Genomic DNA, 19,731 nt, shown 5'->3' on the forward strand with positions numbered 1-19,731 from the left:
TATAACCCAGTGAACCAGTATTTTGCAAATGAATAGTGTAGAATTTTACAAAATCATTCAAGGTTAGATCTGTTCAAAATACAGAATAGACCAATAGTTTTAATGTAACATATGAGAAGTTCATTGATAGGGTTTCATACTACCATATGTTGAACTTTGTGTAGTAACGAAGAACAGAATACCTGCAATTGTCTGAAAAGGTCATTAAAATACTCCTTTTCCAGCTACTTATCTGTGTGAGGCTAGACTTTCTTCGCATATACACTTCAGTCAGAACACTATATCATAACACATTGATTACAGAATCAGAGATGACAATTTAGTTGTTTTCTATTAAATCAGATATTAAAGAGATTTGTAAAACTGTAAAACTCTTCCCATTATACATATTTTTGTTTTGAATAATATAGTTATTTCTCAATAAAAATGTCATTTTTGTAAATGTTTATTTGAGCTTTTGGGTTAAAATAAAATTTTACTGCTTAAAAATTATTTTTATAAGCTGTTTTTTATTATAATTTTTAATGGAATAAGCCAATATTAAAAATTTCTTAATTATAATTTCTAATATAGTACATACTGATAGGTATAAGCACATAAACAAAAGGTATTTGGAGTCCTTGATAATTTTTAGTAGTGTAAGGAATCCTGAGATCAAAAAGTTTGAGAATCGTTAATCCTAGAGATATAAAAATGAAAGAATAAAAATAAAAAGAGTCCTCTTTCATACATCTTTTCTTTGGTTCCAAATCCCTGCCACTCCCACTCCTAAAGCTGTAAGCAATTTTCCTTCTTCTGAAATTCCATAATACATTTACTTCTATACTGTTAAAGCATTTAGCATATTTCTTATATTCCCACCCAGGCTAATACATTTTTTGACAACACAGACTATATCTTATACATTTACATATTCATCACCACCTGATGCATTGTTTCCCATGTAGTAGGAATTTATATAGATGAATTGAGTAACTTAAAAATTCCATATCTTAAAATCACTTCAGTAGTTTAGAAGATTGACTAAAGATTCTGAAAAGCTGGGCTTCTGTTGTTTCTTAAAACAAATACAATCACAAAAGGATCTCTGTTTAACAAAAGGGATGCCAAATTCTAGCCAATGAGCTATTGATTTCAAGCAGTAGTTAAATGATTGATCAATTCACTCAACAAACACTGTTTGAGCACTGTGCTGGTAAGAACAAAGATGTTTTTATAGAAATTTATAGTAGATATTTTGATTAGTGGTTTCTGAATGCTGGCCTCTGATGAAGTTTCTTCTGTTCATAATGAAATGAGAAAAAGAGCAACAAAAATGAAACTTCTTTTTCCCACAAAACTAAATGTACTCTAGTTAAAAGAATGTTCTTTATCTTGAGATTGATAGTTCCTGGTTCCTGGTATTAACATAATCTTTCTTTTCTGATACCATGGTGAGATTAGGGTTTTGAGATTTGTTTTTAGGTATCCTTGACAAAATTCAAATTTGTCAACTTTCTTGGCTCTTGCTGTTTTCAGGGAGGGGGCATTTTGCTAGCTTTTGAAAAACCACTGATGTGGACATTCCTTTGGCATTTATTGGGAAGGAATTTGACCTTTAGGTTTGACAGTATGTAAGTACCGTGTGCTGATTGTGCCACTGGCGCTCCAAGGTGACAGTATAAATCCAGTGCTACAATCAGCCAGCTGATTTGTTTTGGAGCTAATTACTAACTTTGTGACTTTTCTGGATTCCCTGTTTATAACATCTCTCTTTGGCAGTTTTTTGTTGCAGGGAAAAAAATAAAAGGAAAAAAAGATAAACCCAAAGCAAAGATAAACACTAGCAAACTAACCTGAGTCAGATTTTTGGATGTTAGAATTCTTGGGGTTGTGGACTGGGGTAGGGGGAGGAAGAGGGAGAAGTAGAGATTTTTGATCAAAATAGGGCATTTGAATTATCTTTGGATTTCAAGTCAGGTTGCGTTTTCAACTTTCCACCTCTTCATAGGAACTGTTAATAATTGTATAACCAACAGATTTTAATTCAGATTGTTACCTTTAAGCACTATTAGCAGTTGATGTGGCAGAAAATAGCCTCTTTGGAAATGATGATCCTGAGCAATCATTTCCATAGAATCAGTCATTTACATAGTCAGTCTTTCACTCAATAAATGAATGGCTGTTATGTGCCAGGTACTGGGATACAAAGATGAAAAAGAGTGTCACTGTCCGTAAGAAACTAACAATCTAGAAGAGGGAGAGAGAAAAGCAGACCAGTGCCCTGAAAATTGTTAAAGGGGATGTGATAGTATATTTGGTGCTATGCTGGGGACTAGAATTGGAGAGGTTGGGAATGGTGGCAGTTGGGAGTGTTTGCAAAGAGAGTAAGGATATGGAATGAAGACATGGAGGTGGAAGTAGGAAACAGCTGGCCTGCTGGGGGAGATTGCGAACCTGTTGGTATGGCAGGAGTGTGGGATGGGTTGGGATGTGGAGGTAAGGCAAGACAAAAGGCTGAGCAGTTAGATAGCAGGTAGACGTAGAACTTCAATTGCTTTGTTTAGGAATTTGGACTTGATCTAAAGGATTTACCAGAATATGTTCTTTGGGATGGTGATAGGACAGAAAGGGGTTTTGTATGGTCAAAAACATTTCAGAGGCACCAACCGAGATAAAGTTAAGCAGATGTATCTACTGTAGGCCTCTCAGACCCTTTATATTGGATAGCATTTACACCACTATTTGTTAATACTAAACTTGTTTGAAGGGTTATCTTGTGTTTCTCAGAACATGATTTGGGGAACTCTGCAATATGCAATGGGAAATCACCATAAAGTTTTGAGCAGGAAATTATAGACAATTATGTAATCTAATTGTTTTCAACACATAGTGTGATACTGCTCATTAGGTGTTGTTCATCCAGTGTTTTTTAACTGCCACTATTTTCAAAATTATGTACCAGATATTCTGGGAGATTAGAAAGATGCATCTTGTCTGTCTTTCAAAACAAATAACATGTTATTTATCTATAAATGTTATTCACCTGTGCAATTATTTGAGTCAAAGGCAATGCAAAAGTGAGGAAGTCGAGGATAAACTTGGAGAATTATGGATTTTCTGGTGGTCGTTGCTCAGTGCTGATTTCTACAGGGTGTTTAGTGCTAATTCTTTTCCTATAGATTGTCACCACTCAGAAGCATGTGCTTCTTTTGTCCTCTTTTGGAGTAGGATTGTTTCTGACTAGGGTCCTCACTCAGGCAGTTTAGGGAGTACAATAGGGAGAAAGCTGCTAAATGGAAACTTGAATTTTTTTGTAGGGAGTTGGCAGGGAGTAGCCGTTGGTCTGTTTGGTCCTCAAAAGTATCATGTCATCAACATATTGAAGTTTTGGTAAATTCAAGTTGAGTCAGTGCTACAGATCTTTAGGATATATCCTAAGGGTATATCCAAGGAATTTAGGGAAAATCTTTGAAGGTGATAGAGAAGTTGAAGATGCACCTGGTGGAACAGAAAGATCAAATTTAGAAATCTGAGAATGTCTCACACTTTTCATTTCCTTAACTCCCTACTTTTTTCCTCTCAGTGTCAAAGGAGAAAATTTTCAAATAATCTTGAATTAAGCTTCCTTATTACATGTTTATCACACTACCTGGTAGGGAAACAGAATCGGAGTATCTAGAGTGGGCTGGGGCAACCTAAGGCTTTTCATTGCCAGTTGTATGGTGATCCAGAGCACTGGCTGTGGAGCTAAATGGCCTGAGTTCGCATGTATTAGATTATCCAATTATTTATGGTCTAGGCAAATTACTTAACCTCCCTCTGCCTCAGTCTCTACATCTAAAAACGGGAAGATGATAGTATGTGCCTCATAAGGTTGCGAGGATTAAAAGAGCTAATAAATATGAAATGCTCAGAATGGCACATGCCAAGTGCTTAGTCAGCTGTTATCTTTAGGATTTCTTTATCCTACTGTTTTCTTTAGGATAATTCACTGTGGAAGTCCACTGAAGTTTTATGGTCTAAATAGGATTCTTTGGAGAATGGCTTGCTAACTTTGAGTAGGGCTGGGTATAAATGGACGGTTAGAATTTTCTCATACAGTTAAAAAGTATGGCAAATATTTGGCATATTTAAATAATAATGGCAAACATTTCCTGAGCAAAGACTATGTGCCAGGAGTTTTCCCAAACACTTTTTACCAATTAACTTCTTTATTTTAGAGTTGAGGAAACTGAGGCACTGAGAGGGCGAGTAACTTGTCCAAGGTCACACAGTTAGTTATGGGCATGGCCAGAGTTCAAACCCAGACAGTCTGGGTCTATAGCTCACACACATCCATTGTGATGTATGATTTTTTGTGCAAATGTATTATGTATTTTACATCTGTTTGTCAATATGGTTTATTTAATTTACTGCAAACATAAATTAGGTGGAAAACTTTAGCTAAAAAATAATTTTGTTAAAACACTTCAGCATCAAAATACTACTTTTTCTTTTCTGGAGAAGAGTTCCTCCTGATGTCACATGTTAGGGCTATATTAACTATGATTCTTTTGTTCTGTGGCAGTATAAGATTATAAGTTTGGTTTAACCAAGGCATCCAGATGCATACATCCATTCTTTAGAACTGTTTTTCACTTAACATTTTAGATGTATATTTTCAGAATAGTTTGTAAGGCCACTTTACATGCATTTTGCAAACTTGGCTTTTTTTTTTTTTACTGTCTTTGCAAGTATTTGTCAGGATTGTATCAAATCCTAACCTATGAAATGAATCTTTGTAGGGTTTGAAAATGGACAACAGTGTGACAAATTGTATTTTTTGCATTCTTCAGTAAAAAAAAAAAGACGAGACTGCTGTAAAATCACTTTAGTTGCTCCACTTTGTTGGTGCTAATGTAGCACTTTCTGGGTCCTCTCTTAAAAAAACTGGGCAAAACTAATTTGCCACTAGATGGAGCCCTGGCTATTTGGGTAGAAATAAAGGCAACACAGACTCTTAAATCACACAATCATATCATGCTGGAGGGCCCCTGGTATTTGCGGCCCTTAGCTTTTAATTGTAGAATGCATCTTTGTTCTTTCCCTGACCTGCAGCGTGACATCACTGCCTTTCTTCCTGTGCGCTGGCTTTGACACAAGCCAGATGGCCACAGGGATCGGTAGGCGCCCAGGCTGCCTGGTACAGCAGTTGATGAAACAGAATAGGAAGACGTTTTATGGTCAGCTGTGGGAGCACAATGAGGCTGCAGCTTTGCTAAGTAATTACATTTTCCGTGCACACTTTATTCCTCACAGAGAAGGGTCACAAGGAAAAAAATACATTTTTATTTATAGTGTTGTGAGGTATAGACCTTTGATCTTTTATTAGTCAGTAGTCTGCTCCAAAGGAATGCTCTCTTTTCCCTGCTCTGCAGTCACTCGTGAAAATGACATGTTTATTTATGTTTAATGGTTCTTTCAGTCTGTGCATTGTGATACTTACCTTCCCTCTTCCTCCCCTTTGTCTCCAGTTAGTAACACAAAAATATTTTAGTCTTGTAGTGAGTTTAGTTTGGAGAAGTCAGAGTTCAGGCATGTTAATACAAGCAGATTTCTGTCAGATATACTCCAGAGTGATTTGGTAAAATATATTACTGTTTATTATATGTTTGTTCTTCAAGGAGGTCAGAAGAGTCCAGGAACAGACTTTTATTTTGGGACGGGGGGTGGGCGGTTTTGGTCAGGAAATGAACAAGGCATTAATTTTATATTGATTTTTGGACATTTAGTGGTTAAAGCCACTTAAAATGCTAATTTTAAATAAAATATAGGAAGTTGATATTAATCTGGTATTTTCCATTTTCATTTGAAGTTAATCTTTACCAATTGGAATCTTGTATAAAAACTTTAAAGAAAATCCTAAGACTTGAAGTTTTCTCTATAGGTTAACATCAATAAAATTTTGAGATTCTTCCACATGATTTATTTCCAAAGACTTTAAAATATTTTTACCCTTTTAAACTTTTATCCTTTTAAACAATAGGTTATGAATATTATTCACAGAATTGATCTAGAAATTATAAATCATAAAATTGAATGAAAATCTATATTTGCCGTGCTTTATTCAAACTTAAACTGTTTTAAAAGTGAAATTTCTTAGTTTTCCTGAGGTTTCTTTGCTCTCTATTAAGAAAAATGAAGCTTGAACAAAAGAAATTTCTTAATCGTATGATGTTTTACAGTCTTCCCCTGGGAGGCATATTTGCAAATAATTGCTGGAAGAAAGCAGAGTGGAGTGAGGCAGGAACATGGCGTTGCAGTCAGATCTAACAGGGTTTTCTAATCCTTTTTCCTCTGGTTCTTTGCTTTGTGCCCTGGGACCTTTGAGCCCCGGTTTCCTCACATATGTATTCTGGCATAAAACCTACCTCCTAGGTTTATTGTAAGAATTAAATGATACAACGTGTATATTAGGCTCCAGACAGTTCCTGTCACATGGTACAAACTTAGTAAACGTTAATTCCTTTCAACTGTTTTAAACATTGTCTCTTTTCTCAACCTCTTGCCAACTGAGTTCACAGGTTACCCTGCTATTATATAGTGTGTAATTTATCCATAAGATATAAATAAGCCTAGGTTAAAAGTAAGTTCACTGTCTGAAAAATAGGCATTTGAAATTTATTAGCACTGTATGTGTTCAGTTCCAGATAAAACTGTAACCATCAATTGTGCAATGAATGTGTTTAACATTTGTGATATTTTAATTTGTGTATTTTGTTTTTCTCCTACTCAGCTCTTGCCCCTGTTCTTTGCCTCTCGTTTTGTTGGTGAAGATATCACAGTGATGTCTGCCTTCAACCTGCTGCATTTGGTGACAAAGAGCCAGCCAGTAGCCCTTCGAGCCTGTGGGCTTCCCTCAGGTTGCTGCTTGTTGTACTGTACATAGTGAGGGCACTGGGCTGAGTGGGTGTTTCTGCTGCAGGAAATGATACACCATCACGCTTTGCTAAATTCCGTTTTCTTTTTCTTGGGTCCTAATTTGAAGAAGGAAATTGGTTATAAATCACCACTCTACTTTGAGTAACATTCATTTCCACAGTCCTTACAACTCTTGGAAACATTGTCCAGTTTCCTTGCCCAGTATATAATTGTTACTAATATTTCATGATATCTTCTTGTTCTTTAATGCACACTACACATCTGCAAATCATAATGTTCATAAGAGGCTGGCAATCTTAGTAAGAAACTGCCCCAAATCACACAAAATAGGACATTCATCTTGTTAAAGAATAATGAAAATGCTTTTCATTCCACATGTGGCCATTCCTTTAGGAAAAAAAAATGAAATGAATAATTTTAGCATAATTAAGTTACTTATTTATTGTAGCTAAAAAGAAAAGCTGTTCTACTTAACAGTGATCAAATAAACAGAAGTAATATAGCTTGTGTCAACTGGTTCTTAAATTAGAACCATTACACTTTTTAAAAATGTGATTTTAGGCATTTAAGCAAGTGAGGCATGGAAGTCCAAAATTTCATATGTGCCTATATTATAAGTTTAATATTTTAATTTTATTACGAGAACCATAATGGCCAAATATTTTATTTCTGTGAATATGATTATCAATATTATTTACATTTTCTGTTGATATAAATATCTCTATTACTATATTATATAGTTTAATTCCAATTCATTAAACATGTACCGAATATTGACTATGAGTGCCAGGCATTGTGTTAAGCAGTGAGGATACAATAATAAATAAAGTAAAGCTGATTTTTTTTCAATGAGTACAAGGTGGAAATGGAACTGTGTGAGGACCATTGAGCCATAACACCAGTGTACTAGAGGTATTTATGCTTGGATTGTTATGGGAATTCAGAGGAGGATGGTCCCAGCTCTTTTCTTTAGGGGAAGAAATTTTGTAGGGAAGGGAAGGTCTCTATTTAAGGAGGGCCCCATGGAGGATATGGTGCTTGAGCTACATCTCAAACCATGAGCAGCAGTTAGCCCAGTGTACAAGCACCATATCCTCCATGGAGCCCTTCTTAAACTTCAGGGAGCTTCCCTTCCCTACAAAATTTCTTTAATTGGGCCGGGTGCGGTGGCTCACGCCTGTAATCCTAGCACTCTGGGAGGCCGAGGCGGGTGGATTGTTTGAGCTCAGGAGTTCGAGACCAGCCTGAGCAAGAGCGAGACTCCGTCTCTACTAAAAATAGAAAGAAATTATATGGACAGCTAAAAATATATATAGAAAAAATTAGCTGGGCATGGTGGCACATGCCTGTAGTCCCAGCTACTCGGGAGGCTGAGGCAGGAGGATCACTTGAGTCCAGGAGTTTGAGGTTGCTGTGAGCTAGGATGATGCCACAGCACTCAATCTAGCCTGGGCAACAGAGTGAGACTCTGTCTCAAAAAAAAAAAAAATTTCTTTAATTGAAATATGAGTATCTTTAAGTTTTGGTAACAAAATGATTCAAAGATAAATTCAACAAAACTGATAAATTTTAGGAAGTAGCTATTATAGCACATTGCTTAAGCACACAAATTCTGGAGTCAGACTGAGTTTGAAATCCGGCTTTGCCACTTAAACTAGCTGTGTGCCTTAGCTTCTTTGTTTGTAAAATGGGGATAATAATAGTGCCCACCTGAAAGAGTTGCTGTGAGAATTAAATAGATTGGGATGTGAAAAGTGCCTAGGACAGTGGCTGGCATATTAGTAAACACTATATATGTCTTCACTGTATTCACTATAGAAATCCATGTATCTATATTAATATACATTTATATTTTTCCGATACAATAGACTTTTAAAAACACTTAAATGTGTCCCATGTTTCATTTAGCTATTTTTTACTTTCATAAGACTCACATATACACCTTATGTTTGAGAAATAACCATCTCAGTCTGTTGTTTTGATCTCTTTTACTTATATATCCTGCTGAACCAGAATTCAAGTCCTATAAATACGTAACAGTCTTTATTCTTACTACCCAGTACTAATGAAAGCCCAGAGAAACTCTCCATCTTTCTTACTCAGGGCTTGTAAACCCATTTTAACTTGATAAATGAATTGGCTAGAATCGTATTCTATAATTCCTTAAACATTCAAGCACTACTTAATTTTTAAGTGTTCTGAAAGTCAGTCTTCCAGTGTCTACATATTTTATAACTTGAATATTAGCAAAATCTTTATCATCCATTTCTTTAACTCTTAGATGTATAGAAATGTTGAAGAAATTAAGTTCAACAATAATGAAACAAACTAAATTTTGAAAAATAAAAATGAAATTAAGATGGGAATTCTAGTTCTTATTACTTTGTAGGGGTAGGTAGAGAAGAGGCCAAAATTGGAGATATAGGAAATTAAGGGGAAAGTTTGAAGTCTTGCTTTAATTTACTGTTCCCTGGTCAAAACCCATTACAACAGAAATCTCTGTAAATCAAAAAGATTTCTGTTCCCTAGCCAGTGCCCTACTAATTTTGAGTATTATTCAATATGAAATAATTCCAGAACTAAAAAATAATTGGAACAGGCTCTTAAAGTTGGTTATAACAGGATTGACCTGCATGAAGGCCATATCCCAGAAGAGTGATCTATTATTTTTCAGCTTTGACTTCCTTTACTTATTTTTTAATAAAGCCTAATTTTAATTTAAGGCTTATTAAATGCATCTGAATTACGGTTCACTCATGTTTGTAATTAAAGGTAATTGTCCTCTCTCAAAATTTCTTCTTAATTTCCTCTAACAGTTTCTCTTATGTATTAAAAAGAGCACTGGAATAAGAGTCAGAAAACTCTAACCATAGCTCTGCCTTTAACTTGTGTGACCTTGAACAAATCAATAAACCTCTACGGATCTCAGTCTTTTCATCTTTAAAACAAGGAATTAAAATTAAATAATCTCTTCAGTTCTTAAATTCTGTGAATTTTCTAAGTGTCATTTGTTTTTACTTTTGGTTTTTGGTTAATCAAATCTTAGAACACACTACTAATTAATGCTGGGAACTTACAGAAAAATCTGCTGGATTGTGGTGGGAGGACACAGATATTTTCCATGTTTGAACATTAGAATTCCTTGCCTCTAAATCAAGACTGAAGCATTATCTGAGGAGGGATTAGGAAGCACAATTTTATACATACTTTTAAAAGTAAGTGTAATTGTAGCTTCAAACTAGATATCGTGGTAGCTTTTAGCCAAGTGAGGGTGAAATAAATAAAATTTGTCTAAATAGTACTAATTACAGTGATAAATTATACTTTTCTGTAACAACATACACGTAATAATGTGGTTGTGATTCTTACTTGACTTCAGTGGCGTATTTAACAGGCTCCATTAATTGAAGAGCCACATGGCTATTATGTGCTTTATAAAGATGTAATAGGATTCTAATGGGGAAATTAGACATCTTAGAGATAGTTTTCAAATGGTGTTTGAAAGTCATAGAATATCATCTGTATAACTAGAACTCTATGAATCACAGGCTTGTAGCTCCAGATCTTAGCACAGTGCCTGGCACTTAATAAATATTTGTTAAATGAATAAATAAACATTTGAAAGTTTATATGTAGCTGAGGTAATTTAACTAAGAATACAAATTTATTTGAGACTGCTCTATGTAGGAGGATTAAAAGTAAAGTACATGGTTCAGTTGGCTTTTGAATTTATTGTTAAAAACAATTTCTTTTTTCTCACTTTATTGTGTTAATACAGTATAGGGGATACCATAGGTATAAATCACATTGCAGCTAAACAAATAACCACAAATTGTAACAGATTCAATGTATGTTATCCAGAATTGCTTTTACTTTTTCTTTCAAACAATCTGAGTGTTGGTGGTAAATTGTTTGAGGAAGTGAATAAGGGCATATTTTACTTATCATGAGAATTAAGAACTCTCTTTTGATTACTTCTTTGGAGCAAATTAATATTGTTCGTTGTGCTTTAAATTCTCCATTTGTAAAAAGGAATTACTACAGATATGCATCAAAGCAACATACATAAGTAAGACATCTTTATTCAAGTCTGAGCTGGCAATAGTTCATTAATAGCAACTGATGTTGTACTCACTTTTAAAAAAATAATCGAAGTCGTCAGTGTGCTGTTCACTTACTGAATAGACTGGCTTTCTGTATTAGTTTTTGAAAACCTTTTCTGAGTCTTGACCTACCGACCATCTCCACAGTTCTTTGATAAAAGTTATGACCTTACTCCCCAGAAAAGACACATATGTATCTACACACAATTTTTCATATAATTTCACAAAATTTTTTGTTAGATCTTCTGAAACTCTTCAGGGAAGGCTCTTTGACCACATGTTCTAAAGATACACATGAAGCCAATATAAAATTCTGATCAGAACGCAGTGCTTCTGATTTCTGTATTGGTGTCACCAATGGGGTTTCCCCCTTGCGTTCAGGTCGATGTCCTCAGTTCTCCAATTACACCATTCTTATGTGTTCATCTTACCTGACTTCCTTGATTATATTAAAAATTCTTTGGACAAGTTTTTTTCTTTTAAAAGAAACAAATAGTTTTGAAAAAGAGGCATAAAAATTCCACTCATATAATTCACAAAATCATTTGCGATTAGTTGATTAAATGGTATCCCCTTTTTCCAGTAGATGGCACTAGTTTTACATTCTTTCACAGCATGAACGCTTACTGATACCATTAGCACATAGGTACATTGTGAAAACTTAAACAAAAGTATGTAAAGAATATCCATTTAAGAACATATGGATTTATAAACCACAAATTTTTCTGCTTATGTTATGTTCAAACAGTATGTGTAGAGTGCAAAACCTTTTTCCATTTTCAATAGGATTCCAAGTGCTTTATGCTTGGACATCTCATAGAAATTGTCTTTCATGTGTAGACTTTCTATAAACTAAAACAAGTTTTCATAAATTAACTTATCTTTTATCCAGATAGCTGATATAACAGTAATTTATAGTTTTATATGCAGCTAAATTTTCTTCAGCAGACCACCCAAGAATTAAAGAAAATTTCACATTTTGTTTCGCTATGGTTTGAATTTTTATAGAATCTTGAAAATGTTATTAGTTTAACCTGTTGACTGTTAAGCATGAATCATTTTTTGCATGAGTTAAAATATTTTAGGAAACTAAGAAAAATTATGTTTAGAATGTTGATTAATGAGTACTCTGATACAGCTATATTTTTTCTAAAACAAAATGTTTTAGTAGTTCTATGATGTAATAAAGTTTTAGTTAATGTTGAAAAGTTGCTGTGAAACATCTAATTATCAGATGAGTTTTAAAAATTGTGGACAATGCATATTAGTCAAGGCTAAATTGTTATAAAGCAATACATCTGTATGAATAAGGTGTTGGGCATATGGTTTAAGTGCATATTTTGTTAATTCTTTGTTAAATATGGAGTAGATTTTTCATATGCATTAATAATTACACATAACAACATCTAGTAGCAACATAAATAAAATGGGCATGAACAAAAAATTAAATTTTAGTTTGAGAAATTTAGTAATTAACAATGACTGTAAAGAATATAAAACATTACAAGTTCTGAAAACAAATGATATTTCTACAGGGTAAGAATATCTAGACAATGTGGACTTTGGGGGAGTCATATAGGTAATTAGATGTTTATTTATCTAAATATATTTATAATAATGTAACATAGCAGGTAATAGAAGGATTTATTAAAATGAGCCACCTCTTGCTGTCAACAAATACAAGTTTAATAAAGGAACGAGCCATGAATGACAATTCACAAAGACTCATGAGTATTCGGGATACTTGATGAATTTTTATTATCTTCCTTTCCTAGTTTATAGCTTCATCCTAAATACTTTATTTAGAGATTGATTCTCATGATTGCTTTTGCTAGATACATTTCAATTTAGACTTCTTTAAAATAGGTTTTATTGAGATGCAATGACAAATTATCTCAAATTACTTTTTATGCCTTTGCATCTGAATTCAATTATTTATTTGAAATTTTAAAATCCCTATTTCCTTTATTTCCTAGTTTTTCTCTTTTTTATATTTAGTATATTTTTAATACTAAATATAAATGAATGTTATAAAAATATACTGTGAAATGACAATGATGTTAGTTATTTAGGTGATTACTAAGATATATGTTTATAAAGATTTAAATTTACTTGATAACTTTTATGATAAGCATTTCCTTCAACACTAGATATATTTATTATTCAGCCACATAATTTCAAAGAATTGAATGTTAATTTAAATCATTAGAGTATTTGAATTTTAATCAAGCAAACATAATTTAGAACTTTATAAATACAGTTTTTAAAGATTTTGTTTTATTGCAGAAATGCATGTTAGCTCAGAATGATACAGCTGTTTATATTATATTCTGCTTGATTAATATTCTAATATTTCTTGTGTAAATTTTAGATAACATCACAGCAAGTTTCAGAGCTTGCCATCATATATTATTGGCATTGATGAAGAAATAAATTAGAAGATTGATCTGTATTTACTCGTTTGTTTCTACCACCAACTTGCTTTCTGGCCCCAGGAATCTTTGTTTTGTACCTTTTATTTCTGTTCTTTATCGGTAAACTGAGAATTATCTATCATTCTTGCCAAATCTTTTACAGTTAGATATGACCTTCAGGTGAGGGTCATTACATTACACTAGATGACATTTCCCTAAAATTTGTTCTGTGCAATTTAAATTCCTTGTTGTAAGGGAGAAGAAATTGGGGGTGGGGAGTGGGGAAGAAGCAGGATTGGGAGGAAGACATGAAATAAATCTGGGAAAGGTGATGGGTTTGATCAGGCAAAATCTATGTCTGTTATGGAAAATCTTTGGTTCCTGCAAAATAAACTCAGGAAAGGCATAGATTTTTGTCTGTTTAGTTCACTGCTACATCTCAGCAGCTAGAATTATGTCTGTCACATAATAGGTGTTCAATAAATATTGAATATTGAATGAATGAATGATTGTGAATAAGTAGCATCATCTATCTGTCAAAACAATGCCACATTGTAAGTGATGTGATCTTTGTCCTTAAGGAATGTACATTCTGGTGAGAAACATGGCCATTTTGGGTCCTATGATCTATAGGATGAAGGGAGTTATATGCTTGATGGTTTTATGATTCTATATAAACACTTCCTCTTTTGTTTTACTGTGGAGACAGGGAGTAGAAGAAGTGAGAAGCATTGTGCTGCTTTCTGCCCCAAATGGCAGACTGGCTTCTTGGAATAGGAGTTCAAGCAGTGACCATTCTGAAAGATATTGTAGGAATGTGTAGATACAATTAGTGAGAGGTGGTAGGAGTGGGGGAATGGGATGATAGGGGTGGGAGTGGACATGGATTAGTACACATGGATTAGTAATTATTACACATGGATTAGTACACACATTAGTAACACATGGATTAGTAATAGGTGGGTATGTTTAAAGTGCAACAAAGCATGGATTCAAGAGAGAAATGTAATGAATGAAAAAACTAAAGGAGGAAAGCTGCAGACAAGAGAACCTGGCTCTCGTTACCATGGCAAGTAACTTCTTTTGACCTTGATTTCCTTTCAAGGGCTTTGGACTAGAAGTTCATCATTTCCCAAATTATAATCTAAGGAGCACTAGGTCTGTTAATTTTACCTTATAAAACAGATATCATCATCAAATTGAGAAACTCTGTATGTAGCACCATATTTCATAAATATTAAGATGCACTGTTTTTACATTTTACCATCTTGGCAATCAGAATGCCGCTTAAAAATCATTGTGATAAGAATGTATCATAGTTTGGTAACTGTTTTTTCCTTTTCTAGTGGAGCATAATAGTGTGTCAAAATACTACATATTTAATAATATACATCAGCATAAGAAAGTCTCTGAGAAGGTTTTCATCAAGAAACCCATGTTACCTAGATTTTCCTAACCTGATTTGACTGCGGAAGCGTCCCCTTCTCACTCCCCAAGGGGAACAACCTATTAGCATTTTTTAGAGCCCTTGTTTCACAGAATGCATTTTGGGTAATGCTGGACAGGGTAATCTTACAATCTTAAATCCAGAGAATTAATGGAATATTAGTTATAATAAAAGGTTTGGTGTAGAACTTTAGGTAATAAAGGATTCAGAGTCATAATAAAGGAAAAAATTTTTTACTCTATCACTTCATTTTCAAAATTTCACTGATTTCTTAAGCAAATGTTATTGCCATTTGGAAGTGAATTCTAAGATACATAGTCAAAGGCATCACTTAGAAAACATCTTTTAGAAAGAAGATTTAAATAGCAATAATTAAAATGGAGAGTTGAATAAGTATTTCAATACAACATAGACTTATTTAGTTCTTCCTCTTGCCCAGGCACATTGTTAAGTGCTGGAGCTGCAAAGACGACCAGACATATATGAGCACTGTGTCTTAGATATTGAATAATTAATAGGAATCCTTATGCTTTTTCTTGAGTTATCTGAGTGAAACAGAAAGTTGTAAAATTTTTGACCATTTTTTTCCCCCAGAATCTCTTAAGATTTTTCTGGAATGTATAGACTCAGATGTAGCTGTTCATTGAATGGAAATTGCAGACTTGTTTTCTGTCCATTGTGCTTAATTAGTTTAGATTTGAAATTTGATTTGAGTGGTAACATAATTTTGGAAATTTGCAAAGCTGAGGGTTTTTTTTGACAATATAAATTTCATTTTATTTCTACTGAAGTATATTCCATGTTACATTTAAATAAAATTCTGCAAGATAATCTAAGGGAGGATTCCTTTCCTTCCTTTTTGTGGGTGGTTACCCCTCATTTCCCTAGCAGGCTGTGCTCCCCAAGGGGGAGGGGGAGAAAGGGGGAGAGAGCTATTTTTTTTTGCAAATCTTTTTGATTGCATGTGAAATGTAGAATGGAAATGAGCTGTCTGTTTTTAATTTTTTTTTTCTGTGTAGGCTCTGATGTTCTAGTGAAGACCCATACAGGAAAAAAAAAATTAAAAACAGGGAACTCCAAGTTTGTCAGACATTTCATATGCAATCAGATAGAATTGAAGTTAAGTGACTTTCTCTTCCACTATTGTCACTTGATGATGGCAGTGCCTTTAAAAATTCTCTTTTTACTCATATGCTTTGTAAGCAAGAAAATGCTTTTTGGATCGAGACATGTTTTAAATATTTCACTACACTGTAGGCTTTATGGTCCACATTAACACAAAAATCATTGCTCTCAGTATTTGCATTAAATTTTGAAGAGTTGATAAAGTACTCTTTAGTTTTTTATGGTGCTTAAAGAATGCTGATAAAGTGACTACTGCACATGAATTCAACAACTAAAAATTTATAACACGAGTAAAAGATAGAAATGTAAAATGTGGCTTTCTATCTTACAGTCATTCAAGTGAATTATTAATACATGTTTCATCAGGATGTATGTAGTGGTAAACCTCTCTATTGTTTCCTATGAAGAAAATCATGTCACAAATGAGATTTTACTATTAAGGATAGAATTTTAAATCATATTAATAAACTTTTGATACTGTGGGAAATAAATTTACTCCCCTTAACTTAGAGTAAGAAAGTTGTTTGCACATTTTTTCCCCTTAATTTTAAAACTGCCTTATTTCTTAGCCATCCAATTTTTCCTTTTTCAAATCTGAATCTACATTTTATTCTGCTTGGTTTTGCTTTGTTAAATTAGTTGATCCTGTTTACATGAAAGACTCTACATACCTTTCATCAGGCTAGGAGACTTACCACCTTGACTCGTACACATTTGATCACACATGTTCTATCAGGTTGTCTAGATGGAGTTCTCTTCCCTGTTTGGATCTTTCTCTGACACTCTGACCCTGTAGATGCTGTTGCTATTAATTGAGTTTTCTATATTCCAGTCTAGCTTGGCAAAGTTTAAAAGTGTTAATGTCCTCTTTGATAAATCTCTTTATAAAAACTTTCCACATACCTTTATTATTATATAAGACTCCACATTGTATTGATCATTTGTCTTATCTTTCCTGCTAGAATATGTGCTCTCCTCAGGCAGGAACATTAACTTATTTATTTTTAACTTTCCAGCACTCATCACAGTTCTTGATTCACTATAGATGTTTAATAAATAACTGTAGAAAATATGAATTATTATCAAGCTATCTTCAAAGAATTTACCATGTGTTTGGGAAAAAGCAGAAACAACTGAAGATGTTTGAAAATAATTGCCCAATACTATATCTGCCTATGTAAATAGTACCTTGAAGAATAGGTACCCTAGTACTAAGGGTGTTGGTAGGGGTGACCTTATCAGAGCGTTTAGATTTGGAAGGAAAACTTGCTTGACAATGTCTTCTGAGTTTATCTATTCAAACCTCCAGTACGGCAACCAGAAGACCAATTTTATCATTCAACTATGCACCACTAAAACATATGGTCTTGTTTAATTTAAGAAGTTTACAATGGTCATGTCATCAATGGCATGCTTATAAGTCCATTGATGTTAATTAGAACTCTGTGCACACATCAGTTGAATATAACTGAAACTGATCTGTAGAATTGTCTTGCGTGAAGTTATAGAAAAATAGCAAGAAGGCATGAAATGTGATTATTATGACAAAGAGATGATTTTTCTCACGTATAGAAAACAAAAATTCTTTGCCTTAAAAGGAAACAATTGTCTGTTTTCTGATTCCTAAGACTCATAGGTGTGTGTGTGTGTATTTGTGTTTGTGTATGTGTGTTATATTCAGGACTCAGAGACCAGATAAAATTAAACTGACCCTAATTTTAAAAATTAAGAATGTTTTAAAAAAATGGAAACCAAGTTGAGGTACTAATTATATACTTTCTTTGGTTATGGATGCTCCTTGCCATCGCCTATAGGATTACTCTGAAGGGGAGAGTTAACTGAAGTATTCAGAAGGGTAAAAGCATTGTTTGGTCAAAGGGGTTTTGTTCTATAGACTCATCCAAAATTTATTACCAGAAACATCTATTGAATGTCTTCTTACACGTGACTCCAGGTTGAGAATGATGATCTGTAGTCACAATAGGATGCCATTAAGTAGACAAAGCAAATTAGTAGAGGCTGTATTCTGATTGTGTATTCAAAGTTCAGCCAGAAAAATATTCTCTGAGAGCTTTTTGAGGTTAGCCCTTTGCTAAAAGGCTACTCATTAGGATTTCTCCTGGAAGTAAAAAAGATAATGCTAGACAATGTCTGTATTAAGATTCGTAGTTGTAAATTTCCTGGTTTAAAAGCACATCCTTTGCATGTGTAAATTGTTGTTTACCTATCTATTCATATTCAGGCTTTAATAGTTGCACTGAAGTTACCTGTCTGTCTCTGCCACTGGAATATGCATTTAGTGTTTCCCTCTCTTACATTGACCGTTTCTTCTGTGTGTTTGGAAAGCTTTTCCTCCAGATATCAGCATGGCCAACTTCCTGTCCTCCTTCAGAGCTTTGTTCAGATGTCACCTCAGTGAAGCCTACTTTGCACACCCTATTTAAGATCGTAATCTTTATTCCTCATATTCCCAATTCCTCCACTTTTGCTTTTTTTTCCTTTCTGCATATTTACCACCTTCTAAGAGACCGTATAATTTACTTAATTATTTTCATTATGTTTTATCTTCCCCTACCCCTGTTGGAATGGGAGCTCCATGAATATAGGGTCTTTATTTTGTTCTTTGGTATGTCCTAAGTACTTGGAGAAATGCCAGCATATGATAGGTACTCAATAAATAATTATTGAATTCATGAATATATGTTACTTAGCATAGTATCTGGTACTCTGTAAACACTCAACAGTTTTGATGACTTAAAAAAAAGATAAAAAAATCTTAGATCAGTGGTCCTCAAAGTAAGCCCTGCAGCCCTAGTTTTGTGGATATCAGAGGACTAAAGCAAAAGTGTCCTGACATTTTAGATTGTATGTTAATCTCAGGGATGTTTTTCCTATATATGTCTACTGTGAGAGAAAAATGAGAATTGATAATGCTTCTGCAAGCATGGAACTTTTCTTCCGCCTGTGCTTTGCAGTTTTTTCTTAAAGCCTTTATTGAATTACTAGAGTGCAAACAAATACAAAAAATGATGGATTATGGTATATATTTTACATTTTATTCTAAAAATGAACTAGATTTGGCTTTTATAAATGCCCAGTTATTTAGAAATTCTAACATTATGCCTGGAATAAAAATTTGCTCAATTTTCCAATGACAGAGTAAGAACTAACAAAATTTATAGTGAAAAATAAAGTATTCCATCTTTAAATATAGCTGCATGATATTTCAACATGAACTTTACTGTTTTAACCTAGTAAACCCAAAGCAAAACAAGATATTCTTATCTCTTACTCATTTATTATCTTGGGAAAATATTTAATAGTTTTATTTTTTTCTGATCCTAGAACCAAAATTAAAGTTATAGGATCTTTAGGTTTTGTTTTGTTTTGATTGTTCACACCGAAATATAAAATTTATGACTTAAAAGTGCTCTGAGATTTAGGTAACAGATCTGATTTACTTCTTAACAGGAAGTTAAAAAGCCTTTCAACATTTTATAGACTTCATGAAAATCTCATATGAAACTTGTCACTGACTCTGTTGAAGGAAGGAATACAGGGGAAACAGACATTGGCTAATTAGACAAACGTATTTAACTTTTCTGGATGTACTGACATGATTGTTACTTTCCCCCATATTATCTTAAGTAGTTAGTGATGGTTTTTAAGTTTAAAGTTATTGTATAATTTGAGAAAACAGTTGCAACATAATTTTTCCTGACAGAGAGTATAATGACTA

General features: G+C 33.6%; 1 protein-coding gene across 4 annotated transcripts in view; it reads left to right on the plus strand.

The window, feature by feature from the left end:
• MSRB3 (methionine sulfoxide reductase B3) overlaps positions 1-19,731 on the plus strand; it is a 139,857-nt gene that overhangs the window by 23,510 nt on the left and 96,616 nt on the right. For 3 of the 4 annotated variants that reach the window (XM_069490029.1, XM_069490027.1, XM_069490028.1), the window contains exon 2: positions 6,758-6,884. The exons of the other annotated variant lie outside the window; for it this stretch is intronic. In XM_069490029.1, the coding sequence (XP_069346130.1) occupies positions 6,809-6,884 (76 nt within the window). In that variant the 5' untranslated portion in view covers positions 6,758-6,808. The remainder of the gene's footprint in view (positions 1-6,757; positions 6,885-19,731) is intronic. 4 annotated transcript variants of the gene reach the window in all.

This window comes from Eulemur rufifrons, chromosome 16, assembly GCF_041146395.1.
Source record: "Eulemur rufifrons isolate Redbay chromosome 16, OSU_ERuf_1, whole genome shotgun sequence".
NCBI lineage: Eukaryota > Metazoa > Chordata > Mammalia > Primates > Lemuridae > Eulemur > Eulemur rufifrons.